The sequence below is a fragment of the Natator depressus genome, chromosome 25 (genome assembly GCF_965152275.1).
Source record: "Natator depressus isolate rNatDep1 chromosome 25, rNatDep2.hap1, whole genome shotgun sequence".
Lineage (NCBI taxonomy): Eukaryota > Metazoa > Chordata > Testudines > Cheloniidae > Natator > Natator depressus.
In genome coordinates, this window is record NC_134258.1 from 1,005,525 (window position 1) to 1,033,395 (window position 27,871).

The 27,871-nt window shown below is 49.6% G+C and overlaps 1 protein-coding gene across 1 annotated transcript in view; it reads right to left on the bottom strand.

The window, feature by feature from the left end:
* Positions 1–20,003: 20,003 nt before the first annotated feature.
* LOC141977793 (excitatory amino acid transporter 1-like) overlaps positions 20,004–27,871 on the bottom strand; it is a 122,181-nt gene continuing 114,313 nt past the window's right edge. The window contains exons 10-11 of the mRNA XM_074939476.1: positions 24,429–24,563; positions 20,004–21,055 (exon numbers count right to left, since the gene is read on the bottom strand). Of these exons, the coding sequence (XP_074795577.1) occupies positions 20,860–21,055; positions 24,429–24,563 (331 nt within the window). The 3' untranslated portion in view covers positions 20,004–20,859. The remainder of the gene's footprint in view (positions 21,056–24,428; positions 24,564–27,871) is intronic.

Genomic DNA, 27,871 nt, shown 5'->3' on the forward strand with positions numbered 1-27,871 from the left:
GGGGGATGGGGCCGGGCCCCGCGGAGCCCACAGCGCCCACGGGGAGGCGGAGGAGCAGGCCGCGTACAGCCGCCGCCGCGCTGGACCGAGCGGGGCAAGGCCCCCGGGCAGCCCCGGCCGCCAGCAGCGCCACAGCCGCAGGTAGCGGGCCGCCGCCATGCCGCCGGCGCGCGCTCCCCGACACCCCTCAGCCCCGCCCCCCAGGCGGTCGCGCACATATGACGATTGCACGCGTCTCCCACAGGGCCCATCGCTGCGCGTGCGCAGAAATGCCAACTCGGATGACGGCACCAATGCGCCAGCGCCGGGAGGGAGGTAACGTGCACGCGTGGTACGGTGGGCCCCGTCCCCGTCACGTGATCCGTCCCTTGTCGCCCGGTTCCAGCTTCTGACGAAGAGAGATCAGGGCACCTCGTGGGCGTTGACTCCCGCGTCACCCACCCCCTCAAAGTCCTTGGGCCACTGCCTGGCCCTGCCCCCCAGCTCCCTCAGGACCCGCCCCACCTGGCCCCGCCCCCGAGCTCCCACAGGACCCGCCCCACCTGGCCCCGCCCCCGAGCTCCCTCAGGACCCACCCCACCTGGCCCCGCCCCCGAGCTCCCACAGGACCTGCCCCGCCCCACAAAATCATAGACTATCAGGGTTGGAAGGGACCTCAGGAGGTCATCTAGTCCAACCCCCTGCTCAAAGCAGGACCAATCCCCAACTCAATCATCCCAGCCAGGGCTTTGTCAAGCCTGACCTTAAAAACCTCTAAGGAACCTCCACCACCTCCGTAGGTAACGCATTCCAGTGTTTCACCACCCTACTAGTGAAGAAGTTTTTCCTAATATCCAACCTAAACCTCCCCCACTGCAACTTGAGACCATTACTCCTTGTCCTGTCATCTGCCACCACTGAGAACAGCCGAGCTCCATCCTCTCTGGAACCCCCTGTGATGTTCCCTTGGTGTTATCCAGACCGGTGATTTGCCAGGCCAGTGGCTCTCAAACTTTTTTACTGGTGACCCCTTTCACATAGCAAGCCTCTGAATGTGAACCCCCCGCAAAAATTAAAAACTTTTTTTATATATTTAACACCATTATAAATGCTGGAGGCAAAGCGGGGTTTGGGGTGGAGGCTGACAGCTCACAAACCCCCATGTAATAACCTCGTGACACCCCCAAGGGTTCCTGACCCCCAGTTTGAGAACCCCTGTGCTAGGCCACTCCAGTCCTTGTCTCTGGGATCCAGCCTACCCTGCTCTGCTGTGAGAACCCCTACTCCCGGGATGTTCCCGCACAGCCTCTGGCATGTAAGCTGCTCCCAGCTACATGAATGCGCACTTTTGGCCAGTCACTGCTTGGATTGTGCAACTGAATGACACTAGCCAATATCTCCGGTCCCAGACACAACCCTAGGAACCTCCTGTGATGGGTTCAGTCACAGAGACCCCCTGGGGACTGTCACCTGAGCTGCTGGAATTACCTCTGAGCCCATCTTCCGTGCCAGCTTGGGACTCCAGAACCCTGTCTTGTCGAGTCAGACATGCAAGCCTGCTGCAACATGGACCCTGGGTCTGAACCACGCCTGCAAAGCTGCAGGCTTTAACCAAAAACCACTCAGCAGGTCACCTATCTCCAGCACCCAGACACCTAGTTCCCAATGGGATCCACACCCCAAATAAATCTGTTTTACTCTGTATAAAGCGTATACAAGGTAAACTCATAAATTGTCCGCCCTCTGTAACGCTGATAGAGAGATATGCACAGCTGTTTGCTCCCCCAGATATTAATCACTTACTCTGGGTTCATTAATAAACAACAGTGATTTTATTAAGCATAAAAAGTAGGATTTAAGTGGTTTCAAGAAATAACAGACAGAACAAAGTAAGTTACCAAGTAGAATAAAACAAAACACGCATGTCTAAGCCTAATACATTAAGAAACTGAATACAGGTAAATCTCACCCTTAGAGATGTTCCAATAAGCTTCTTTCAGACTAGACTCTTTCCTAGTCTGGGCCCAATCCTTTCCCCTGGTACAGTTCTTGTTAGTTCCAGCTCAGGTGGTAAGTAGGGGATTTCTCATGACTGCAGCCCCCTTTGTTCTGTTCCACCCCCTTTTATATCTTTGGCACAAGGCAGGAATCCTTTGTCTCTCTCTGAGTTCCCACCCTTCCTTCTAAATGGAAAAGCACCAGGTTTAAGATGGATTACAGTATCATGGGACATGTTCACATGTCCTGTGAGACTTCATTACTGGCTGGCACCCACATATACAGGAAGGCTTACAAGTAAACAGAGCCATTTACAACCAATTCTCCTAGTTGATGGGAGCATCAAGATTCCAAGCCACCATTAACGGCCCACACTTTGCATAGTTACAATAGGACTTCAGAGTAATACTTCATATTTCTAGCTTCAGCTTCTAGCAACAGGATGAACACACTCAGTAGATTATGAGCTTTGTAATGATACCTTACAAAAGACCTTTTGCATAGAGCATATTCCAGTTACATTGTGTTTACACTCATAAGCATATTTCCATAAACATATGGAGAGCAGTGTCACACCTCCATTTTGCAGTGTCCAGTTATGCCCGCTGGACGCTGCAAGCCTTTATAAATTCATCAATTTAACAAATAAATTGATATGCAACAGGCTTGTTATTCCAAGGGGAGCCTCTGACACGCTTCAAACCAAACGCATTGCTTCAGGTGGAATAAACAAACAAATTTATTAACTACAAAGATAGATTTTAAGTGATTATAAGTCAAAGCACAACAAGTCAGATTTGGTGAAATGAAATAAAAGCAAAACACATTCTAAGCTGATCTTAACACTCTCATTGCCCTTACAAACTTTTGATTGAGTGAACCATAGGGCAGTGGTTTTCAAACTTTTTTTCTGGTGACCCAGTTGAAGAAAATTGTTGATGCCCATGACCCAGCGGAGCTGGGGATGAGGGGTTTGGGGTGTGGAAGGTGCTCAGGTCTGGGGCAGAGAGTTGGGGGTGCGAGGGTGAGGGCTGCAGGGTGGGGCTGGGGATGAGGGGTTTGGGGTGCAGGAAGGGCCTCTGGGTTTAGGAGAGGCTCAGGGATGGGGCAGGGGATTGGAGTGCGGGGTTGGGGCATGGGCAGCTCCCGGTCAGTGGTGCAGCGGGGGTGCTAAGGCACCTGCCTGTTCTGACACCACAGACCACACTGCGCCCTGGAAGGGGCCAGCAGCAGGTCCAGCTCCACGTGGCTCTCACCCGCAGGCACTGCCCCCCCCAGCAGCTCCCATTGGCCGGTTTCTGGCAGGTGGGAGTGCAGAGCCGGTGCTCGTGGCAGGGGCAGCGTGTGGAGCCCTGTGGCCCCCCACCTAGGAGCTGGACCTGTTGCTGGCCACTTCCGGGGCACAGCACTGTGTCAGAACATGTAGGGACTAGCCTGCCTTAGCCAGGTAGCACTACTGACGGGACTTTTAACGCCCTGTCAGCACGCTGGTGCTGACCAGAGCTGCCACGACCCAGTGCCTGACATGCTGTGACCCAGTACTGGGTCATGACCCGCAGTTTGAAAACCACTGATCAAGTCCAACCCCCTGCTCAAAGCAGGACCAACTCCAAATAAATCATCCCAGCCAGGGCTTTGTCACACTGGGCCTTAAAAACCTCTAATCATAAAAAAATGATTAGGGGTCTGGAACACATGACTTATGAGGAGAGGCTGAGGGAACTGGGAATGTTTAGTCTACGGAAGAGAAGAATGAGGGGGGATTTGATAGCTGCTTTCAACTATCTGAGAGGTGGTTCCAGAGAGGATGGTTCTAGACTATTCTCAGTGGTAGAAGAGGACAGGACAAGGAGTAATGGTCTCAAGTTGCAGTGGGGGAGGTTTAGGTTGGATATTAGGAAAAACTTTTTCACTAGGAGGGTGGTGAAACACTGGAACGCGTTACCTAGGGAGGTGGTAGAATCTCCTTCCTTGGAAGTTTTTAAGGTCAGGCTTGACAAAGCCCTGGCTGGGATGATTTGATTGGGGATTGGTCCTGCTTTGAGCAGGGGGTTGGACTAGATGACCTCCTGAGGTCCCTTCCAACCCTGATATTCTATGATTCTATTCTATGATTCTATGAAGGATGGAGATTCTACCACTTCCCTCAGTAACCCATTCCAATGCTACACCACCCTCCTATTCAAATAGTTTTTCCTAATATCCAACCTAGACCTCCCCAACTGCAACTTCAGACCATTGCTTCTTGTTCTGTCGTCTGCTACCACTGAGAACAGCCTAGCTCCATCGTCTTTGGAAACCCCCTTCAGGTAGTTGAGAATGATGTGAAAAAATTGGAAAGCGTCCAGCGGAGGGCAACAAAAATTATTAGGGGACTGGAACACATGACTTATGAGGAGAGGCTGAGGGAACTGGGATTGTTTAGTCTGCGGAAAAGAAGAATGAGGGGGGGATTTGATAGCTGCTTTCAACTACCTGAAAGGGGGTTCCAAAGAGGATGGATCTAGACTGTTCTCAGTGGTAGCAGATGACAGACTGAGGAGTAAGGGTCTCAAGTTGCAGTGGGGGAGGTTTAGGTTGGATATTAGGAAAAACTTTTTCACTAGGAGGGTGGTGAAACACTGGAACGCGTTACCTAGGGAGGTGGTAGAATCTCCTTCCTTGGAAGTTTTTAAGGTCAGGCTTGACAAAGCCCTGGCTGGGATGATTTAGTTGGAGATTGGTCCTGCTTTGAGCAGGGGGTTAGACTAGATGACTTCCTGAGGTCCCTTCCAACCCTGATATTCTATGATTGTCTCCATATGCACATGGTGTGAGAGAGGTGTTCAAGTAAGCTATTTATTGGGAGGCTGTATCTGAAAGAGCTCCTTGACCAAACAATCCTAAACTTCTAGCACTATTTCCTCCCTTGGCTCTGATGAGGCATACAGTCAATCTGAGTATACCTGTGGATGCCAGAACACTGAAATAACAGCTCTTAATGAAAAAGCTCACTATCCAGGGCAAAACTTCCCAAAGGAGTAGTAGTGTGCACAGGTTTCAGAGTAACAGCCGTGTTAGTCTGTATTCGCAAAAAGAAAAGGAGTACTTGTGGCACCTTTGAGACTAACCAATTTATTTGAGCATAAGCTTTCGTGAGCTACAGCTCACTTCATCGGATGCATACTGTGGAAAATACAGAAGATGTTTTTATACACACAAACCATGAAAAAATGGGTGTTTATCACTACAAAAGGTTTTCTCTCCCCCCACCCCACTCTCCTGTTGGTAATAGCTTATCTAAAGTGATCACTCTCCTTACAATGTGTGTGATAATCAAGGTGGGCCATTTCCAGCACAAATCCACAATTAACTTAGGCTTGAATAGAGACTGGGAGTGGCTAAGTCATTATGCAAGGTAACCTATTTCCCCTTGTTTTTTCCTACCCCCCCCCCCCCCCCCCCCCGTTCCTCAGACGTTCTTGTTAAACCCTGGATTTGTCATACACATTGTAAGGAGAGTGATCACTTTAGATAAGCTATTACCAGCAGGAGAGTGGGGTGGGAGGAGGTATTTTTTCATGCTTTGTGTGTATATAATAAGATCTTCTAAACTTTCCACAGTATGCATCCGATGAAGTGAGCTGTAGCTCACAAAAGCTTATGCTCAAATAAATTGGTTAGTCTCTAAGGTGCCACAAGTCCTCCTTTTCTTTTAGTGTGCACAGCGGCAGGCATTCTTGGCAATCTGCCAAGGCAGGAGTTGAACTCACTGTCCTTGAGTATTGCTCAAGGTCAGGGGGTTGAGCCTTCTGCCCTGAGTGCTCCAATAACGCTGAGAGCAATCAACCTCTATGCATATTTTCCATTGCACGTATGCAGATCACTCTCTGCTGTATGTCGCCCAGATGCTAGTTTGTATATTGCTCCCCTGGAAGGGCAGCAGGTGCAGGGCATGAGCTCAGATCCAATCCTATTGAGTGAGAGCAGTGTGGGGAGGCCCAGTACCAGAGTTGGAGACTGCAGGTATATGCAAGAAAACATTCTAAGAACTGGACAATTTAATGGTCACATTTTAGGGGCACTTTATCTTTAAAATTGCTCAGATTACCTCAGCTTGGACCAGTAACTTTCTCCCATGCCCTGCTGAGGCACGGTTGTCAATTGGTATGGAATTGTAAAAGGCAGCTGTTAAGCGGTAAACTAGTCTCAGCCTTAGCTCTAGTAGTGCTACCACTCATTGGTAATCAACACAAGGGATTGATGTTACTTAGACATTAAGCATCACCTAAACATGAGAGTGAAGTCCTGGCCCCATTGAGGTCAGTGACAATGCTTCCACTGACTTTAATGGGCCAGGATTTTACTCTGTGTCTGTCGGCAGAGTGATGGACAGCACAAAGGCATAGCCAGGTTCAAGTAGGTTCCCCTTTGTGCATACACAGCTCTTTGTCCTGGCTGTGGAAACCTAAGGCACCACCACGAATTCCCCTTTGGTGAGGGGCTGTGTTGCTGTCCTGTTTGGCAGGCCCTTATGGCCAAGGAAAAGCTCTCGCAACAACGCTGGGACTTTATGCTGTTGCCGCAGGGGTTCTGTCAGTTTTTCCAAAGGCTCTAAAATCTACACACAGGCAGTTAGTTGCCTAAGAAAAGGCTTCTTATGTGACTTTGGACATGTTACTGAGATCTGCATAGAGCATCACCTGCAGCCCAGGAGGATATGGGAGGAAGGATGGGCTTGAGTGTAAGGCCCTGCCCTGCTCAGGCACACTGGCATCTCTTCCTCACATCAAGGGACCTTGGCCAACTTTCCCTACCTGGTGGCTAGTTGGACTCTCCGGGGGCTTCTGGTGCTGAGCATAGGATTCAGGAGGCAATTTCATGGTGCAGTGGCTAGTAGCTGTCTAAAGCTCGGGTGGAGCAGGCGTTTGCTTGGGAGGGGGTGAGAGACATTGGGGGATATTTGGGTAGGCAGCAAGCTTGGGGGGGCACAGTGCTGAGCTTCCAGGGTGACTGTAGCTGTGACCATGTGAGCAGTGGGAATGAGGGGGAAGAGAAACCCTGCAAACCCTCCCTCCAGTCAGGAGCATTCTGAGGCCCACACAGCCCTGAGACAAGGAGTGGAGCTGAGAATGGGCAGGCTCAATGCATGGCTTGGGCACACAGCCCTGAGATCCAGTGGGGAGCAGAGAATGGGAAGATTTGGTGCATGTCACGGGACTGCAGGGCTGAGACTTACTAGGGCTGGCTAATTCTGTGGTGAGGAGTGGCCCTGAAGCCTATTTTGACTGGTATAGGGTTTTGACCAAGCTGGGTTCTGAGGAGCTTTCAAAGGCTATGTTACATCAGACAGAGTGGAGCAGAGGGGGAGGGGTTGGGTACATTATGGGCTCAGGGACAAGTGTTGTACTTGGTGTAATTGTTGTTTTAACTGACAACAGTGAGTACACTCCAGGAATGTCTGGAGCTGCAATAGCAACACAATTCACTGCATTCCCGTCCCTATGCAGAATTTGCCAAAATATGTTATGGTCCCCACAGATGCCTCTCAATGGTGCCCACAGCTTAGAATGGGGTGGGTCACGTAGGTTAGTGACATGGGACCTCTTCTTGCAGCTGCTCTCTTGTTCTGCGGAATCACAGCATTTGCTATATAGAAAGGCTCTAGCTGTCACAGCTGCAAAGAAAACCTTCAGCACGTGAACTGAATGTGGCAACTTCCTGAGTCTGGAAGGGAGCCTGAACCAAGAGATATGAGGAACTGCTCCAGTTAAGAGGAACTGCCCCTGGCATTAGCTCAGATGCCCAATGATGATTTAGGCTTGGATTTTTCAAATGAGCCTAAGGGAGCTAGGCACTGAAGTGTCAATGGAAATTAGGTGCCTAACTCCTCTAGCCCTTTTGAAAATCCAACTCCCCCATGCCAGCATAATTATTTTATTGCTCCATAAAGCATTTCAGGTGAAGGCTGATCACAGATCAGTGCAATGGTTTGTAGTAAATTGTATTTAAAGCTGCATAATGAATGTTCAGATTGTCCTGCCAGGAATGCAGGGAAAGGAGAGCCCCACAGCCTTGTTTACCCATCAGCAACGGGCTGCAGCTGTAAGCTTCCTGAGCTGGCCATGTGATCTCTGCTAGCTGGCAGCAAGTATCAATAGTGCTGCTAGAGCACAGTGAGGGTTGGTGGGAGGCTGATTCGGTGTGCTGGCTGGTGCAGAGAGAAGGGCCGATTTGATTAGGGAGGGGTGAGGTACTTCTCGATTCCCAGTGCCTGTTACTGTCCCCACAAGGATAAGTAGAAAGGGTGTGCGGCTGTGCTGTGTGGGAAGTGTCACCTGAGCTCTGCATTTCCTGCTTTGCTAATGTTTGTGTTTATTCTTTTCTTGTAATACCAATATTCTTTTGGGGCCTGAACTACGATTTTCCTGGTGCTCCAACACTTGACCCTGGGGAATTAAACTCTCCCATTGTGGAAGGGCATGAGGAGCACAGCACAATTATCATTCGTTATGAGCCTCCCAAGAGATGATTGTGGCCAGTAAGCAGGAGTTCCAGTGCCAATGACCGGAGAGGCCAGTAAGTGACAGTCAGTATGACAACAGTGGAGTTGACACTCTACACCCCAGGGGAGCGCCCTGTAACTCCCATATTCCTCATTTGTATATAATTGTTATATTGCATATAAAGCAGGCCATGTGAGGTATCGGGACAGAGAGAAATCTGATGAGGTTCAACAAGGACAAGTGCAGAGTCCTGCACTTAGGACGGAAGAATCCCATGCACCGCTACAGACTAGGGACTGAATGGCTAGGCAGCAGTTCTGCAGAAAAGGACCTAGGGGTTACAGTGGATGAGAAGCTGGATATGAGTCAACAGTGTGCCCTTGTTGCCAAGAAGGCTAACGGCATTTTGGGCTGTATAAGTAGGGGCATTGCCAGCAGATTGAGGGACATGATCGTTCCCCTCTATTCGACATTGGTGAGGCCTCATCTGGAGTACTGTGTCCAGTTTTGGGCCCCACACTACAAGAAGGATGTGGAAAAATTGGAAAGCATCCAGCGGAGGGCAACAAAAATGATTAGGGGACTGGAACACATGATTTATGAGGAGAGGCTGAGGGAACTGGGATTGTTTAGTCTGCGGAAGAGAAGAATGAGGGGGGATTTGATAGCTGCTTTCAACTACCTGAAAGGGGGTTCCAAAGAGGATGGATCTAGACTGTTCTCAGTGGTAGCAGATGACAGAATGAGGAGTAATGGTCTCAGGTTGCAGTGGGGGAGGTTTAGGTTGGATATTAGGAAAAACTATTTCACTAGGAGGGTGGTGAGGCACTGGAATGCATTACCTAGGGAGGTGGTGGAATCTCCTTCCTTTGAAGTTTTTAAGATCAGGCTTGACAAAGCCCTGGCTGGGATGATTTAGTTGGGGATTGGTCCTGCTTTGAGCAGGGGGTTGGACTAGATGACCTCCTGAGGTCCCTTCCAACCCTGATATTCTATGATTCTATGACAGGTTGTGATCTGCCAAAAGTCATTTTTCTATCTAAATATGTGTATCATTAATGCATATGAAGTTATGAGAATGTGTTATATGGTTGTCACTAAAATATGCTGTGGGTTTGGGAAGCGCCCAGATACTAGCTCCCCTAAAACAATAACCAGGGGGATAACCAACACCCAGGAGGGTGTTGATCAACCATCAACAGCCATTGTCCAGCAAGGGAACTACAATGCAATGACTCACCTTCACAAGGCCACACCCAGGGAATTGCTCAACCTTGCTGGGTGACTCAGCAATGCCCACCAGACATGCCTGGACTTGTGCTCTCCAAGCACATAGACTGAGGGTATAAAACAGAACACAGTGGCCTTTTCTCCTCCCCACACCTACACTGCAAGCAACAAGGATGCTCAGAAGACTGATGATTTCAACAGAGGAGACTGCCCCAGGTTTAAGGGAGAAACCTGTATATTAAAGACTGTAAGATCCAGTGGGGTGAGAACAATGCTTGATCTAAATACTGTCTAGTGTGATAAGGGTTAAGGTTTAGACTGCAAGCTTATATTTTATTTTATTTTGGTAACCACTCTGACTTTTTGCTTATCACATGTGTGACTTATCACTTATAATCACTTAAAATCTATCTGTTGTAATCAATAAACTTATTTTACTGTTTATCTTTACCAGTGAGTTTGCCCGAAGCGCTTGGTAAATCTGCTTAGGTTTACAAAGGCTGGTGTATATCCACTTTCCATTGATGAAGTGGTGAACTAATTAATAAACTTGCAATGCTCAAGAAAGGGTCTTGAGCAATGCAGGATGGTATATTTCTGAGGTACAAGGCTGGGAGCTGGGGGGATTTGGCTGGTGCCTTTCTCTGTGTGATTCATGAGTGGCTCTGGGAGCATTCTTGCAATCCAGCTCGGTGTGCGGCTCCACATGCTGTTGTGCTGAGTGATAACAGTGCCTGGAGGGGTTTGCTGCTTGTCACTAGCAAAGCTTGTGAGAGACAGCCCAGGCTGGAGAGTTAAGGGGGCAAAGCGGTCCCACAGTCCCAGGCTGCACCCCGGGGATCCCGTCACAAGTCTAATAAGGGACTATTAGGAAAACAAGCAGGAAGGAAACAGAATGGCTCACGATAAGCCCTTTTCAGCAAACACGGGTGGTTTGTTAAGAGACAAGGCCATTATGATGGAAAAGGCCTGGGAACCAGAAGATCCAAAGGACGATAGCAGTTTAAAAAGGGACTCTCAGGAGAGGGGTTAGCACTCCAGGGGCAGTTGCCTGAAGAAGCTAGGCCTGCCTAGCACACCATGAGGGGGATGCTGTGCTTCAGTAAGACAGAGATTTGTGTAGACTATTTGTTTTTTTTAAAATCCTTTTTCTGGATTGAGTTATTTCTACTGTTAAAGTAACACTACTCTGGTCTAAGCAGGCTGGTCACCACTGCAGGTGTCCAAACTCAGTCAGACCTGGTGGATACGCACAGTTGATGCACAGGGTGCTGCGGCCCAAGGCCAGCTCAAAGAGTGGGGGAATGGTAGAATTCCACCCCGGGAGAGATGAGGGGCCTGACACCTGAGGGGCTGCACTTAAAGAGACCAGTAAGTGGTCAACAGTACAGCTAGCCCTGCAACTGTGACAGGATCACATTAGTACATTTTTCAGCAATTTGCTCACACACATAAAGGCAGCAGAGCTGCAAAGTCCACCCCCATGGTCCTCCTGAGCTGAGGAAACTAGGAATGTATAGGAGCATGTCATCTTACATTATCAAAGAAAAGGTAAGTTCCTAGCTCTTTTTCTTGCAAAGAGCCTTGAAAATCTAAACCTATGTATGCCTATCGCTCGGGGTCGCAGTTTTGGGCATCTGAGAGTTAAGGTTCACAGTCTCAAGTTTTTTTCTGCAACCAGGAGGACTAGAAGCTTACTTTTTCTTTTAAATGAAAACTGAGATTTTGACAATCATATGGCTGCAGGAGCTGGGCCTTTAAGAAAAACACTAGCTATATCTCAAGACTTACAATTAAATCGTGAGAGTTGGCAATGCTGACTCGTGCAACAGGAGGCTGAGCCACACACACACTTTTCATGCAAAATGAGTCAGTTATGTTTGAGGCACAGGCCAACAAATTTCCTCCCTGACCTGCCTTGAAATCTGAATGATCAGGATGGACAGGAGTCATTTTGGTTTTGAAGTGAACAGAGGGTTGAGCCATTGTTTCACAGGCCCACCCCAAAATGCTCTGACTGGCATTATAAATTCAGCCTTGTATATTACGGTACTGGGACATGTCTTTTCATAGAGGAGGGTGGATGCTAAACAGGTCCTCCCTCCAAACACTTTCATCCGCCAGCCAGTAAGTGGAGCTAAGCACAAGCTATTACTTCTTGGACAAGGTTTGCAGAGATGGAAAGAATATACTTGACACCCGAGTGCAAGGAAGACAATTTGTAACTGCTTGTAATGAGGAATGTGGCAAGGGCTAGAGTTCAGGTGAAAGCTTCAGGGAAGAGGCTTGCTGGTGAGAATTTACATCTCATGCAGGTCCCCCCGACATGGACAAGTGAACACCAAGAGCTGTAATGAATGATACCAGAGGCATTGTCTCTAATCTCAGGTACTGAAGCTTGTCAGGTCATGCTTCCAAGGCAGGACTCATGGAAAATTTCCTTTTATTTTTCAAATACACAAACTCTCCACCATTAAAATCTCTGAAACTCAAAGCATAAAGAAGCAGCCCTCAAGCATAAACACAGCCAACTTGTGAGCACACTATGAACATACTATCAAGCAACAGTTTCCAGTTGTCAATTTCTTCCATCCCTATGTGCAGCCGTGGACGGACAGGCCATTGTTCCAGAACTGGATCCGCTCCTGGAAGAAACTGCCCATTTTACACATTTCCTCCGGTGTGTAAATTTGCTTTCTCCACTGCAAAATGTTGCCTTTGTCCTGGAAATTCTGTGTTTCTCCATTTTAACAAGAAGTGTGTTGGCCAAGCAGTTCTTTACGTATTTAAAGCAGTGAACAAACTCCTTGTTCAAGCCCACACATTGCACACCCAATAGTTAGAAACAAGACTGCACTGCAGTCACATGGACACAGACATGTGACTTGTTTAACATACAAAAACAACTGGAAGGTCCCTATAGGAAGAAGCATCACTTAGGTTACAGAGACAGACCAGTCGGAATACCCTCAGGTACCTGTTGACAATAGGATTTTAACCACAAACACTTTCAGTATCAAATTTTCAAAGACTGGGGCAAAGCTAGATCTTCGGGTTTAGAGGGCGTTGTTCAAAATCTTATGTTTTGTTGGCTGGAGAGCCTTAGTCTATCCCACTTGGTGTAACAAACACAACTGGAGCATGGGATATAACTGGGCATCCCAATTCCCAGTAAAGAACTATGTCTTGCCCTCTCCATACATTGCAAAATCCTAGAGATGCCATCAGCTGACATGACATAAACTGAATATATGTACGGAGCTCCTTCCTAGCAAGACTGGTCTTGGGCGTCCCAGTGTCAAAACCACCTCCCGATAGCGTCTGTTTTAAAGGAGGGAGTTAGTTGGTTAATTGAGTCAAGCACCAGAATGGAGTGTGCAGTCTTACAGAGAGGGAGCCCTGTATTTCTAGCTTAGAGTCACAAAGGTGCTTAGGTGGCTACGGCTGGGTGTAGGTGCCTCTATCCCAGTTGTAGGCTCCACTGCGATTCACAAAACTCCCACTGAACTCTGTAGGTGCCCAAATTCACTCAGTGCCTAGGTTTTTGCAGTAAAAGTTTCCCTTGGAGCCTGTGTTTGTGCCTCAGGGCATGTGCAGTGCTGCCTCCTTCTAGGTGCCCAGGTGCCTACCTACTGCTTAACCCTCAGAGTGATTTGCAGACTGGCATTCGCCCACCTAACTCCCATGCAGGGCCCGATCCGATCAGCATCACAATATCTAAGTATCTTTGTGAATCTGCACCTCCCTTCATTCTGGAAGTAGCAGCAAAAAAATGTGAGAGAGAGAGAGAGAGAGATGTACACACAGTTCTGACAATTTTTTACCCTTTGGATAGTGTAAACATAAAGACCTACAATCTTAACCATGTCGTTAGCTGGCAACCTGAAGAAAAATGCCAGGGTTGGGGCGAAAAGGTATCAAGGTAAAAAAGATCTTTCTTCAGCTTGAATTTTGAAATCCTCCCAGTGAGCCAGGTTTGCACTGGCTGACGACAGGCCGCTGCTCAGCGGCTGCTCCTTCCCGAGTCGCCTTCACAAAGTAGGCAACTGCAAGAGGCAAGGCTTTAAGCATACTGCTCTGTGGGAGCCTTGCCTGTCAGGTTGTATTTGTGCAATGGGATGCATGGCTCCCCTAGCACAAGATACATGTAAGTACCTGCTAACAACAACTGGGCAGATGAGAGCCACAGCGGGTTTTACCTTTTGCCTCTGAAACAAAACTATCTTTGGGAAAATGAGAAGAATTTACTTTTTTTATATGTTCTGAATAAAAGGACCTTCTAATGAAGAAAGCACATGCAGTACCTTGGTTAGCCTGTCAAAGTTTCTTATTTTCCCACCTCCACATTGCTGCCTCATAGCACTGGGCAGGGCGTGTGATAGGTCATGCAGTAAGAACTGTAAACCATTTTCAGAGTCTGGGACGAAAGGTGGTAACAAATTACTGACTCCTAGGTCCCTATTTAATAGGTTTGGACACCATCAACAAAATGAAAAAAAAATCTCTGCGGACTCTGGGAATAGAATGCCGCTATTCAGCAGAACGAGTAACCTCGGGAACAGATTGCCACGGAGGTGGCAAGTTCTCTAGAACTTGGAGGACTAGCCGCACTTGAATAGCACTAACCTGAATCCATGTTACAGAGTGGTCTTGTTAGCAAATTAGACTCACTCAGGTTTTAGTCTATACCTCTTCTGCGGCAGTCAATGCAAGTTGAAAACACCACTGCTCTTGAGTGAAAGGTCTCGGGGTGGACAGGATTCAAGTTAGGAGCAACACTCAGATTATAACTTGAGTTGATTCTGCAGTGAAGACAAGTCCTTGAAGTCTCTAAATCAGGACTGGGCAGAAGAATCTGCTCCAGTTGAGCCACGGATTATGGGCTTGATGCAGGAATCACCTGGTCATTCTCTGGTCTGTGCTTATGCAGGAGTATCAGATTATTTTAACATAATGATCTCTTGAGGCCCTGAAATTCATACAATGCAGGGTTGTTGTAAATCTCTACTAGGATCACCTCAGCAGCAGGACAAGCCTGAATGCCTAAACCTTTCATCCTCTCCTAAATTCTTTGTTAATGTCTCCTGCAGGGAATGAGCTTGCTGGGACTGTGCCCAGAAATGCACCCAGTATCCCGTATCGGGCTTATACAGTCACAGAACTGCTCTCTCATTCTAGAGTCTAGCCTTCCGCCTTGTTGGCGCTGTTACTGCAGCTTCCATAGCTGTACAGAATCAAGGAATGTGGAGCATGACAAAAAGCATGACACACCATGAATCAAACATTCTTGCTTTTGAAGTTTGGGTGAAGGTTTGGGAGGTTTCTGAATTGAGCTAGAGCAAAACTTTTAGCCAAACATCCAGTCTTGATTTAAAAATTGCCAGTGAGAATCCACCACAACTGTTAGTAAATTGTTCCAATGGTTGTTACCAATTACCATGTTAACTCAGAATTATCACAGAATCATAGAAGATTTGGGTTGGAAGAGACGGCAGGAGGTCATCTAGTCCAATGGTTTTCAAACTGTGGGTCGCCGTTAAGTCCCGTCGGTCGTGCTGCCCAGCTCAGACAGGCTAGTCCCTACTTCTTCTGACACTGCGCTGCACCCCGGAAGCAGCCAGCAGTAGGTCCGACTCCTAGGTGGGGGGGCCACGGCGCTCTGCGCGCTGCCCCCACCCTGAGCATCAGCCACACACTTCCATTGGCCAGTTCCTGGACAATGGGATCTGGGGGTGGTGCCTGTGGGTGAGAGCCGCGTGGAGCCCCTTGCACGCCTCCACCTAGGAGCCGGACCTGCCGCTGACTGCTTCTGGGGCGCAGTGTGGTCTGCGGTGCCAGGACAGGCAGGAAGTCTGCCTTAGCACCCCCACTGTGCTGCTGACCAGGAGCTGACCGAGGTAAGCCTGCACCCCAATCCCCTGCCCCAGCCCTGAGCCCCCACCAAACCTGGAGCCTCTTCCTGCACCTCAAACCCCTCGTCTCTGGACCCACCCCACAGCCCTCACCCACAACCCCTCATCCCCAGCTCCATTAGGTCATGGGCATCAACAATTTTCTTCAACTGGGTCACCAGAAAAAGTTTGAAAGCCACTGAAAACTCCCTGCTCAAAGCAGGACCAACACCAACTAAATCATCCCAGTCAGGGCTTTGTCAAGCCGGGCCTTAAAAACCTCTAAGGATGGAGATTCCAATTCTGGTCAGGTGTCTGCCTTTCCATAGGTAAGGCTGCAGCTAAGTTTCTGTGTGAAGCTGAATTTTACCCCTCTATAAAATGAGTGATTGTTACATAGCACTTTCTATCTGCACTTCTCAAGTGCTTTACCAAGGTGGGTCAGAATAATTTTTCAGATGGGAAGACTGAGACAAAGGGGGAAGGTGATGTGTCCAGGAACACGCAGCAGGTCAGTTGCAGATCTAGTCTGGTACTCTGTCCCCTAGCCCACATGCATGATCAATCTACCCTCTGGGTGGGGAAGTTAAGAAGGGGATGTTACTGTAACTCCTACTTTCCTGACTCCCTGGGCTTGTCAGTCTGTGACTTGTTGGAGCCTGGGGGGTGTTACATTCTAGTTTCCTTAGCTTGGGTCTTCACTGTGTTAAATGGCAGTTCACAGGCCCTGGTACAACCACCAGGAGATGGCTCAGCTATGGATGTTCGTGCCACCACACTGTGTAAATAGCAAATGTGTGTAATGCACCGGATTTTCTGACAGAGTTGTTCTGGGCTATCCTTATTTAGGCACTGATTTAAAAAATGGAGTGGGAGCCCTACAGCCTGCACTGTGCCAGTCTATCACTGTCATGAGGGACCGGTCTGCAGTACAGAATCGCTCCAGCAGGACATGAATCAAGTTACTGCCAGAGGAGCAGCAGCCTGCTTTCAAATGATAGAATTGTGCAGATATTTCACTTACAAAAATAAATCAGAAAACTAAGACCCAACTGTCTGAAGCTGTCAATGCTTCCAAGCCCTGCCCAAGGTGCTGACTGCCCAGCTCCCATGAAAGGCAGTGTGCTGGCTCTGCAGAGCAGGGGACTACAAATCCCGTCAGCCCCCTTCTCACCACACGTCCCCTTACGCCTGGCCAGGTAAGGGGAAAGACCCTCAACCAGAAGTGGCCAGGCTTTGTTTAGGAGGGGGAGCTGTATGGCATCAGGGAGCTGGAGAGAAGCCCAAGGAACTGTGGACAGCTGTGTGTGAAACAGGCTGTGACTGCCAGATGTCACAGGTGGGTGCAGGTCTGGGTGGGACGTATGTGGGAGCAGCAGTGGCTGGGCAGGGAGCCTGTGCAGAGAGGCCTCAATGAGAGACACTAACTGAGCCTGGCCTGGAAACCTGCAAGCTCCAGTTTGCTGGAGTAGAGACTGGACTGGAGAGGGCACCCTAAGCTGAAAGAGCCCTGGCTCTGGACTGGCCAGGGACCCCAACAGGAACCGCTATTACACACCTTGAACTGTAACTGCTTGAGCCTCTGTACCTAGGGTCTTTGCAGCCCTAGCAAAACTACCCCTTCACTCAGCCATGTGTCTGAGGGGTTATTGGGACCCACAGTCTGGAAGCAGGGCCTGCAAGTAAGCCAGTCTCTGGCAACCTCAAGAGTGCAGCTGGCCTGTGTGGGCTGCCTATCTGTCTACGTCACCGGATTGGTGGGAGAAATCAGTAGACTGGCTCTTATGCCCAGCAGCAGCAGTTCAGCAGCTACTCAAAGCATTTGCCTACGGCTGCAATAGCTCCTGTGCCTGCTATTCCCAGCCCTGCTCCTGCCCTGTTCCACCCTTGGCCTCTGCCCTGCTCCTGCCTTGGCCCCAGCCTTGTCTCGCTCCAAGTACAGCGGCTCTGACCCTGGGCTGCGATTCCTGACTTCAGCTCTGACCCTGGGCTGCGATTCCTCAGTACCGACTCCTGCCCTACCCACTAGGCCCTAGTCCTGCTCCCACCACTAAGCCCAACCACCCGTGTTCTGGTCACTGACAGCCCAATACAAACAAGAGGAGAATTAGAGCTGAGACAGAGAGTGCAGACTCTACAAAGGCCAATATCTCTCTGACAGACCATGCCAGCCTAGGGCGCTGGCCTGCATGTGCAGAATGCAGTCCTTCAAGCTCAAGCCACGCTGCCTTCAGCTCTGGCCCCTCTTCTCCATGAGTCTAAGCTCCCCCATCTGACAAATTCAATGGCCATCACAACAAATTTCGTGGGTTCCTAAATCAGTGTTGGCTCCTATTTCTGATACGCTCAGAGATGGGGGTTGGACTAGATGGCTTTGAGCAGGGGGTTGGACTAGATGACCTCTGAGGTCTCTTCCAACCCTAATCTTCTATGATTCTATGATTCTATGTACCCCACTGACCAACCTTGAGTGGGACAGATTATCAGGCTGCTTCCTGAGGAGGCCCTAGCTTTGCATCTCCATTCCTGGAGCCATTCTGGGACAATGTGAGGACTTCATTCAAGCTATGGTGGTGATCTTCAAGTGTGCAGCTCAAGCTGCACTTCAGGTGTTAGCAGGAATGCCAGATGGCTGCTAGAGTGCCAATGCTTGGCAGCAGACTTTGAGTGGAATGAGGCTGACCAGAGTTATCATTTCCAGCCTGGCCTAAAATGACACTATTAAAGATGACCTGGCATGGGTGGGATCACTGACCCACCTGGATGGGTTAGTCGACCTATGCATCAAGATCAACAGACTGCCTGACCGAATGCTGCCAAGAAAATATATAGTCCTCCCAGCATCCACCAGCCCTGCTGGCTCCAGCCCTGCCTTACCAGTCCTTTCTCCAATGCCCAAACCCATGCAAGTTGATCAGGTCCAGCCCTGTCTCTCCAGCATGGAGAACAACTGAGTTCCATAAAGCCACAGTGGAATTCTTGGGATATATCATTTTGCACGCGGGACACACCATGGACCCGTGTCAGGTGGCAGCACTATCCAACTGGGCCGTGCCTAAGGAGGTAGCAGGATGCAGCAATTCCTGGGTTCACCAGTTTCTACAGGCAATTTATTAAAGGATTCTCTAGCCTGGCAGCATGGTTAATGGTTTGCCCTGGTTTGCCTGGTCCACAGAGGCTCAGTTGGCCTTTGATCGACAGAAGTTTACCACAGCACTCATCCTGATTCACCCAGGTCCCATTAAACCATTTACAATCGAGGTCCACACCTCAAACTCTGCCAAACTCAATATGCCCCCCACCCCTACTCCACCCTTGTGCCTTTTATTCTCAGAAGCTAACCCTGGCAGAAAAAAGCTATGATAGTCTGGACAAGGAGCTACTGGCTATCAAGGCAACTTTTGAGGAGTGACACGACCCCCTAGAATCATAGAATAACAGGGTTGGAAGGGACCTCAGGAGATCATCTAGTCCAACCCCCTGCTCAAAGCAGGACCAATCCCCAATTTTTGCCCCAGATCCCTAAATGGCCCCCTCAAAGATCAAACTGACAACCCTGGGTTTAGCAGGCCAATGCTCAAACCACTGAGCTATCCCTCGACCCTCTTGACCTTATAGAAGAAGCCTGATTTCCCATCCAAGTCCTGGAGTACCTAAAGACTGCTAGATGCCTTAACCAATGCCAATCAATTCTTTGTCTGTGCTCGTGTGCCCACCTCTAGCAGCTTCTCAGATGAACAGAAGTCATTCAACCCCTTCCTGGTTCTGCCAGCCTGGCCCATATTCACAGGTAATGATATTTTGTCCCAAACTAAAGAGTAAAAGAAAAGTCAGAATGTCCATATTGTCCACAGACTCCCAGCCCCTTGAAAGCCATGCAGCCCTGAGAGCTGCCTGTAACAAGGTTGTCAGGATACTGCACGAGATAGGCCCTCAGGAACCCTGGGCTGCTATGATGTCACTGCTGCTATTCTGATATAAATATAATTGCCACTTGAGAAGTCGGGGAGTTCTTCTAGCGGCTCCCCCCTGATTCCTTGTGTGCCCCTTGCTAACGTAAACCGGGTTCCCAGTGGTGATCCTCAGACCTGTGGAGCCTGACCTGCTGTTTGGCTCTGCATCTCTGCAGGAGGACATTAAGAATTTTGTGACAATGCTTCTATGCAGCCACAGTGACAATCAAATCACTAATCTAGCTCCAGTTATTGGTTGGGTAATGCTTTAGCTGAGAACCAGGGGAGCTGCTAGGCCAGGGGTGGCCAACCTGAGCCTGAGAATGAGCCAGAATCTACCAATGTACATTTCCAAAGAGCCACCATTAGCTCCACTCCCCGCTCCCAGCGCCTCCTGATCAGCTGTTCCGTGGCATGCAGGAGGCTCTGCAGGGGGAGGGGGGAGGAGCGAGGGCACGGCAGGCTGAGGGGAGGGGTGGGAAGGGGTGGAGTGGGGGCAGGGGCTGTGGCGGAGCCAGGGGTTGAGCATTGAGGACCCCCCAGCACACTGGAAAGTTGGCGCCTGTCGCTCCAGCCCCGGAGTTGGGGCCTAGACAAGGAGCCGCCTAGTAACTTCTGAAGAGCCGCACGTGGCTCCGGAGCCCCAGATTGGCAACCCCTGTGCTCGGCCAACTCTACCTTTGAATGTAACATACTCAGGTCTGATTCCTGGATCACAATAGAAACTAGAAAGCCAGGACTTCACAAGAAAAATGCTGCTATATAGTGACAGGGAAGTACCATGGAAGCAACCAAATCCTAGCTGGTTACTGCAAAATACCAACTAATTCTAGGAGCCAGTTGCTGCCTATTGTCTTGGTCCTTAACCCTTCTTCATGCCAAGCATACAAAGAAAGGCAGATAAAAATTTGAAGAAAGATGCTAATGAAACACCTGGTGCCTCAGACAATGTCTAGAAGTGGGAGACGGGCTGCTCCAGTTTTCTGCCTCAAAGTGCAGAGGAGGAACAGTTACTAATCTAAACACTATCATCCTCCCACTCCTAGTCTAGTCCAGGGTGGGGAAGTGGACCACAAAGGCAGGACCTCTCAGTCCTGCTTCTCTAATATGAGGGTCACAATGAACATCTAACTGTCTAGGTAAAGAAAGGGTTAAATCTTTGTTTTCTCTGTAGCTTAGGTTTAAAAGAGGCAGGGCTGGGAGGCTGCATGGGGAAATGTGTGTAGGGGGAGGAGAGTTTGCTTCTGCTTGGCTCTTTCTCCATCCCCCGCCACTGAAAGTCTTGACCTTTTTAAAGGCTCAATCTGAACCCTGCTCCTGGCGTCACATGATTGTCTCACTGCTGCGGTGCTTGTGGGTGTTCGCCGGGTAGATCAGGTGATAGGGCTTCACATTCTCCTCAATCACAGACTTCCCGAGCTCGCTGTCCTGTGCATCCAGCTCATGCCGAGACAGGTGCTCCACAATCCCAGCTCCCAGGGAGTCCCCCAGCACATTGGTGGTGGTTCTCAGACGGTCCCTGGAAAGCAGCAGAGAAGAGTGACCATGAAAAACAGGATGAGTCTTTCAGGGCAATGTCATCACTTTTTGGTACCAGAGCTAGCTGAAAACTGTCAGAATTTCAACAGAAAAAGGGACACATTTTCCACAAACATTTTCAGGGAAATGTTCCCCATTTTTCAAGCAGCTCTAGTGCCTGGTGCTTTAGACAAAGGGTCAAAATGAAATTTGTGCTGAAAATCTTCCTAAGGCAGATCTAGGCAGCTACGGAATGGCCCCCCCGACTTGGGACACCTGAAGTTCGGTTTGACTCAGAGAAGTGATTTTAAAATGAGTCCTTCTTATTCAACTGATCTACTCCCGCCTCTCACTTCCGCCCGGCACTTCCCTGGAATGTCAGCAGGACCAGTACAGCTCCACCGGTTTCAAAGGGATTGCTCTCAGTTTACAGCTGGTGTGAGAGGGAAATCAGGCTCTGTGCATCGCTCTCAGTTCTGCTGCCTTTAGGGTCTCAAATAACTTGTGACTGGTTTTCATCTGGCAGAGCCAGCTGGGCTGAGATAGAGTGAACTGCAGCCTGGCATTGACAAAACTTCCCATCACTTCACACTTGTGCAGTCCTGCTCCAAGCACCGGGGCCGCACAGCTCTCCTGGAGGGGTAATCTGGCCTGCAGAACCTTTTCTACTGGTGTCCCACAGGGCTCAGAGCTGGCAGCTGGCTTTGGATTCGGACTCACTGAAAGACAAACAAGGACACCCCCCCCACCCCACCAAGCTGTCTCTGAGCAGAACTGTGCTTTAAAACGAGCCTGAACAAAACCAACCAACCAAACTGCCCCCACCAAGAGTTTGACAAAATATGATTAAAAATCATTTCCCACCAAATTGCTCCGGTTTCTTTGCCAGTAGCTGTTATGTCATCGTTCTACTTATTTATACACACACAAAAAGGCAATTGTGAACTAATTCAGGTGGCCACACACAAAACACACCTGACACAAAACCATGGAGTGAGGAGTGAAGCCACTGACTGGTACACTCCCTCTACACCCACTGGCATGCATGGGACTGTCACATCTACCCCAGAACCTTAACGCTGCCCTCAGGGATGGCAGCCACCTACCCCACGAGCACTGTTGCCAATAGGACCTGTTTCTTCACTGTTTCACCTTGAGCTCCTACTCTTCCAGTTCGGTTGACTGTGGGAGGCACATCTAGGCAGAAGTCATTTGTCCTTGAACTTGCTCTGCTTACTTGTAATTCTTATGACCCCACACAAACCCCCTTCTTGGCCTCTGTGTTGGTGACAATCAGATTGTCCCTGCTGATGCTGGTGTGTACTCTACGAGTGGGGTGGGCTAGGTGCCCCCACATTATGTAGGATGCACGCCTATCACAGTACCAGTTCAGGAATGAAAGGGATGAAAACTGATTCTTGACAAGCAGGGGCCCAGGTGGTGGATCGAGCCTGTGTCATGTTCTGACTTGACTACACCTCGCTATAGAGATGACACTATATGTTACATATGTTGCAAAATGTGGGGGTAGGAGGCTGGAATCCCTCTGGGTTAAGGCTGCGCCACGTGGCGTACGGTAATTGCGGTAATGAAAAGGTGTGTGTCTGTGGGTGGAGTAGAGGGCATGTACTGCTAGGTGCTTTAACTTTTCATTTCCTTGCCTTTGTGGTTTGTCAGGTAACTTGCATGTGTGGCAGCTGGAACTGGTTCCCAGCAGAGGGGTTCGTGCATGAATTGCCTCGGTTTTGGAATGTTTAAGCACTTGCACGACGTGAGTGGGCCGAGCGTTGTGCGAGGGCAGGGGCTCAGAGGGGACAGGGAGGGTCCTGGGCCTGTGCACGTAGGAGGGGGTGGAGCTTTGCTGGGGGATGACCCCCGAACTGTGCAAACACAACTCTGAGGGCCTGCTACAGTCACCCTAGCACCAGCCTACGCCCTGCCTTGCTCTAACCCGACCCTGTGAAACAGAAAACGCTTCAGCACCAGTTAACTGAGTGAGTTACGAAAGGGCCCAAGGAAAGGAACAGAAGCAGGCTGCTGCAGCATGACCTCTGGCCATGAGGGGGTGCTCAGGAGGCAGCTGATCCCTTATAGGGTGCAATCATTTAAACACAACAGCCAACATCATTTCATCAGCTCCCTAGGCCTGAGACCCTTCGCCAGCCTCCGTCCCCTGCTCTGTGTTGCAGGGGTGCACTTTCTGGCACTCACCCGTAGCCATTTGCCTGCAGCCCTGGTCAATTTTCTTCTTACCAACGTAATCCTAGACTTGGGAGCTGTTCTTTCAGTCTATTCCTGTGTTAATTTTTAATGCCCATAGTTAGCGTGACCCGCTTCAGTCTGCATCACAACGAATGCAGAATACACAAATATTGCTGCTGTCTGCCAGGGCCACACTCCAGCCCCGGTGGAACCGTCCCAAAAGTGGGGGGGCAGGAGCCCCGCTCCTTCCATTGCCCCGCCCCCGGCCATGCCGGAACCCGGAGCGGGCTGGGAGCCGCAGACCCTCCAACTGCCTGGTGTGAGGGGGCCGAGAGCAACCCCCCGGTGCAGGTGGAGGGTTTGTGGCTCCCCACAGTTGCCTGCATGGCTATTACTCTGACCTGGCTCCGGCCAGGGGCTAGGGCCTCAGAGCCGCAGCCCGGCCATTGTAAGAGCCGTGTGGCCAGGCAGCAATGAGGAGCCTCCACCTGCCTTGGGCGGGGGGCCCAGGAGCGGGGACATGGGCTGGGGGCTTCTCTTGTTCCCCCCACCCCAATCAGGTGGCGGGTCAGTGGCATGGCACCCCCCGCTGCCCAGGCTCCCCAGCCGGGCTCCAGCTGCCAGCCTGGTCAGAGGGTAGGGCTTTGGGGGGAAGAAGAGGAGCAGGGTTGGAGGTGGGGGCAGGGCTAATCTGTCCACTTTCAAAAAGTGGGAGGATCGTGGCCCCCTGGCCCTCCCTATTCTGGCGCCGATGCCACACTCCTGCCCCCAGGGAGCCCTGTGCCTCCTTGAGACACAATCCCTTCCCAAGCTCCCTGGGTGCAGTACTGCCCCAATGCAGGCCTGCACCTTTTGGGGACAAGCTGGCCCTGAAGGTCTAGGAAAAGTCTTTAGGACTTGGCCAGTTAGAGCAAATGGAGCCTACTCTGCTCAGTGACCTAGCTGCTCTGAACATGGTCACTTGTGCCTGGAGTCTCTGGGATATGTGCTGAGGAGCCCTGGCTGGACCCCACATGTAAAGGAGTAGGCTGCAAGCCTAGAGATACAAGGTGGTCCTAGAGCCTTCACTGTGCTGTTTGGCCCAGGCACTGAGCACAGCAAACTCCCGCACATAGCAGGAAGGACCTGGCTCTGCAGCTGGAGCAGAGCTCGCCATTGTGCAGGGCACTTACAGAAACCAGTCCACAGCAATGATGAGGGTGATGTCCTCAGTTGGCAGCCCCACCGATGTCAGCACAATCATCATGGTCACCAGGCCTGCCTGGGGGATGCCTGCCGCTCCAATGCTGGCTGCAGTGGCAGTGATGCTGGGGAGGACGGGAAAGCACAGTGATCAGCAGGAGAAAGAAAGGTGTGGGCCATGCCCTGCAAAGGGGCAGGTCTTCATTCAATCAGTGTACACTTCTGCTCCCACTGAAGCCACCAAGATCTTTGCCTTTGGCATCAGTGGAGCAGGTTCAAGCCCCAAATTTGGTTCCACACTTATTTTTATTTTATTCTATTTTTTAATTGCATGGAAAAAAACTATATTAAAACGTTAAATCTGCAAAGTCACACACTGCAAAGGTAGGAAATGGCAGATCTCTGGTGGCCTGTGCAACCCTAGCGCTGCCACGTTGTGTCTAGGCATTATGGTACATTCCTTAATTCTATAACCATACACTGTGTTTCCACAGGACTGCACCTCATTCAGCACAAAGGACGGACAGTGCTCAGTGAAGGAGGCAGCTTGTTCAGTATTCCTCAGTCAGTTTGTAGCCCCTGCCTTATTTACTGCCACCATCCAAACCCTGCACTGCATGTGTGATGTGGAGTCTGTTACTACTTCTATGGGGAAAAAATATATAATACTAGAGGGTTCTTCACCTTAGTGGGCAAAGGTAGAAAAAAATCCAATGGCTGGAAGTTTCAGTTAGACAAACTCAAACTGGAAATAAGGAACAATTTTTAATATTGAGAGTAATTTACCATGGGAACAACTTACCAAGGAACATAGTGGATTCTGTTACTTGCAGTCTTTAAATTAAAATTGGATGTCTTTCTAAAGGATCTGCTCTCGTTAACCCAGAAGCTATGGCCAGAGTTATGGAGGAGGTCAGAACTGATGGTCAAAACGGACCCCTCTGGCCTTATGTCTATGAATCTATAAGATTAAAGAGCTCTCTGCGATCAGAAATCTTCTCACCGGGTAGGAACGTACAGACCGTGATCAAGTCACCTCTTACCCTTCTCTTCAATAAGCTAAATATATTGAGCTTCTTTAGGCTGTCACTGCAAGGCAGGTTCTCCAGACCTTGAATCATTCTTGTAGCTCTGCTCTGAACCCTCTACAATTTTTCAACATCCTTTTTCAGGCATGGAGGCCAGAACTGGACACAGTGTCCAGTAAAGGTCTCATCAAGAACATAAGAACAACCATACTGGGTCAGACCAAAGGTCCATCTAGCCCAGTATCCTGTCTTCCAACAGTGGCCAATGCCAGGTGCCCCAGATGGAATGAACTGAACAGAACAGGTAATCATCAAGTGATCCATCCCCTATCGCCCATTCCCAGTCTTTGGTAACCAGAGGCTAGGGACACCACCCCTGCACATCCTGGCTAGTAGCCATTGATAGACCTATCCTTCATGAATTTATCTAGCTCTTTTTAGAACCCTGTTACAGCTTTGGCCTTCACAACGTCCTCTGGCAAAGAGTTCCACAGGTTGACTGTGCATTGTGTGAAGAAATGCTTCCTTTGGTTTGTTTTAAACAGCTGACCCAGGCACACACAGCTCAGGCTAAGGAGCTGTTTAATTGCAGTGTAGACTTCTGGACCTGGGTTGGAGCACAGGGTCTAGGACCCTGCAGCCCCGCAGCAGTCTGGAGTCAGCTGGCACAGGCCAGCCCAGGCTGTCTAACTGCAGTGTAGACGTACCCTTAGAAGGAAACTTTCCCAGATAATAGGGATGCAGATATCACAGCTTGTTTGGATGTATAAATGGGAACATGGGGTAGGAATAGGGAGATGGTAATATCTCTGCCTACAATACTGATGAATGAGGATAATCAGTGAGACAGTAATACCAGGGTACAAAATATATTGGAAGGACAGAACAGGTCATGCTGGTGGGGGAGTGGCACTATACGTGAAAGAAAGCATCAAATCAAATAAAGTAAAAATTTTAAATGAACCAAATTGTACCATAGAATCTCTATGGATAGCAATCCATACTTGAATAATAAGAAAAAAGCAGTAGGGACATATTACTGACCACCTGACCAGGATGGTGATAGTGACTGTGAAATGCTCAGGGAGATTAGAGGGGCTATAAAAACAAAAAAACTCAATAATAATGGAGGATTTCAACTATCCCCATATTGACAGTCACCTCAGGACAGGATGCCAAGATAAAGTTTCTTGACACCTTAAATGACTGCTTCTTGGAGCAGCTAGTCCTGGAACCCACAAGAGGAGAGGCAATTCTTCATTTAGTCCAAAATGGAGCACAGGATCTGGTCCAAGAGATGAATATAGCTGGACTGCTTGGTAATAGTGACCATAATATAACTGAATTTAACATCCCTGTGGCAGGGAAAACACCACGGCTGCCCAGCATGGTAGCATTTAATTTCAGAAAGGGGAACTACATGAAAATTAGGAAGTTCGTTAAACAGAAATTAAAAGGTACAGCACCAAAAGTAAAATCCCGGCAAGCTGCATGGAAACTTTTTAAAGACACTGTAACAGAGGCTCAACTCAAATGTATACCCCAAATTAAAAAACATAGTAAGAGAATCAAAAAAAGAGCCACCGTGGCTAAACAACAAAGTAAGAGAAGCAGTGAGAGGCAAAAAGGCATCCTTTAAAAAGTGGAAGTTAAATCCTAGTGAGGAAAATAGAAAGGAGCATAAAGGCTGGCAAGCAAAGTGTAAAAACATAATTAGGAAGGCCAAAAAAGAATTTGAAGAACAGTTAGCCAAAGACTCAAAAACTAATAGCAAATTTTTTTTAAGTACATCAGAAGCAGGAAGCTGCTAAACAACCAGTGGGGCCCCTGGACGAACAAGATGCTAAAGGAGCACTCAAGGATGATAAGGCCATTTCAGAGAAACTGGTGTCCCTAGCCTCTGTTTGCCAGAAGCTGGGAATGGGCCGACAGAGGATGGATCACTTGATGACTGCCTGTTCTGTTCATTCCCTCTGGGGCACCTGGCACCGGCCGCTGTCGTAAGACAGGAGACTGGGCTAGATGGACCGTTGGTCTGACCCGATGTGGCCGTTCGTATGTTCTATGGCAGGTTCTATGGAACCTTTTTTCTACCACGGACCACTGACCCACAGAAAACAATCAGTCGCGGGTCACATAATAGTAAAAAGCAAGGGTCTGATCCAAAGCCCCCAGCCATGCCCCTTCCACCTCCCTGCCAGAGTCCTGTGGGCCACCACCCCATGGCCACCGGCCCCAAACCCCGCCCCAGGCTAGCCTCCCAGCCCCAGAGGGGTGCCGGGAGGGCAGATGGCGTGGGCCCCAGCCCTGCCCAGGCCTGGAGCACCTGGAAGTCAGGCAGCGCTCAGGCCTGCCTAGACCCAGAGTGCCAGGAGGGCAGACGGGCAGCCCTCCGAGCCCTGGCT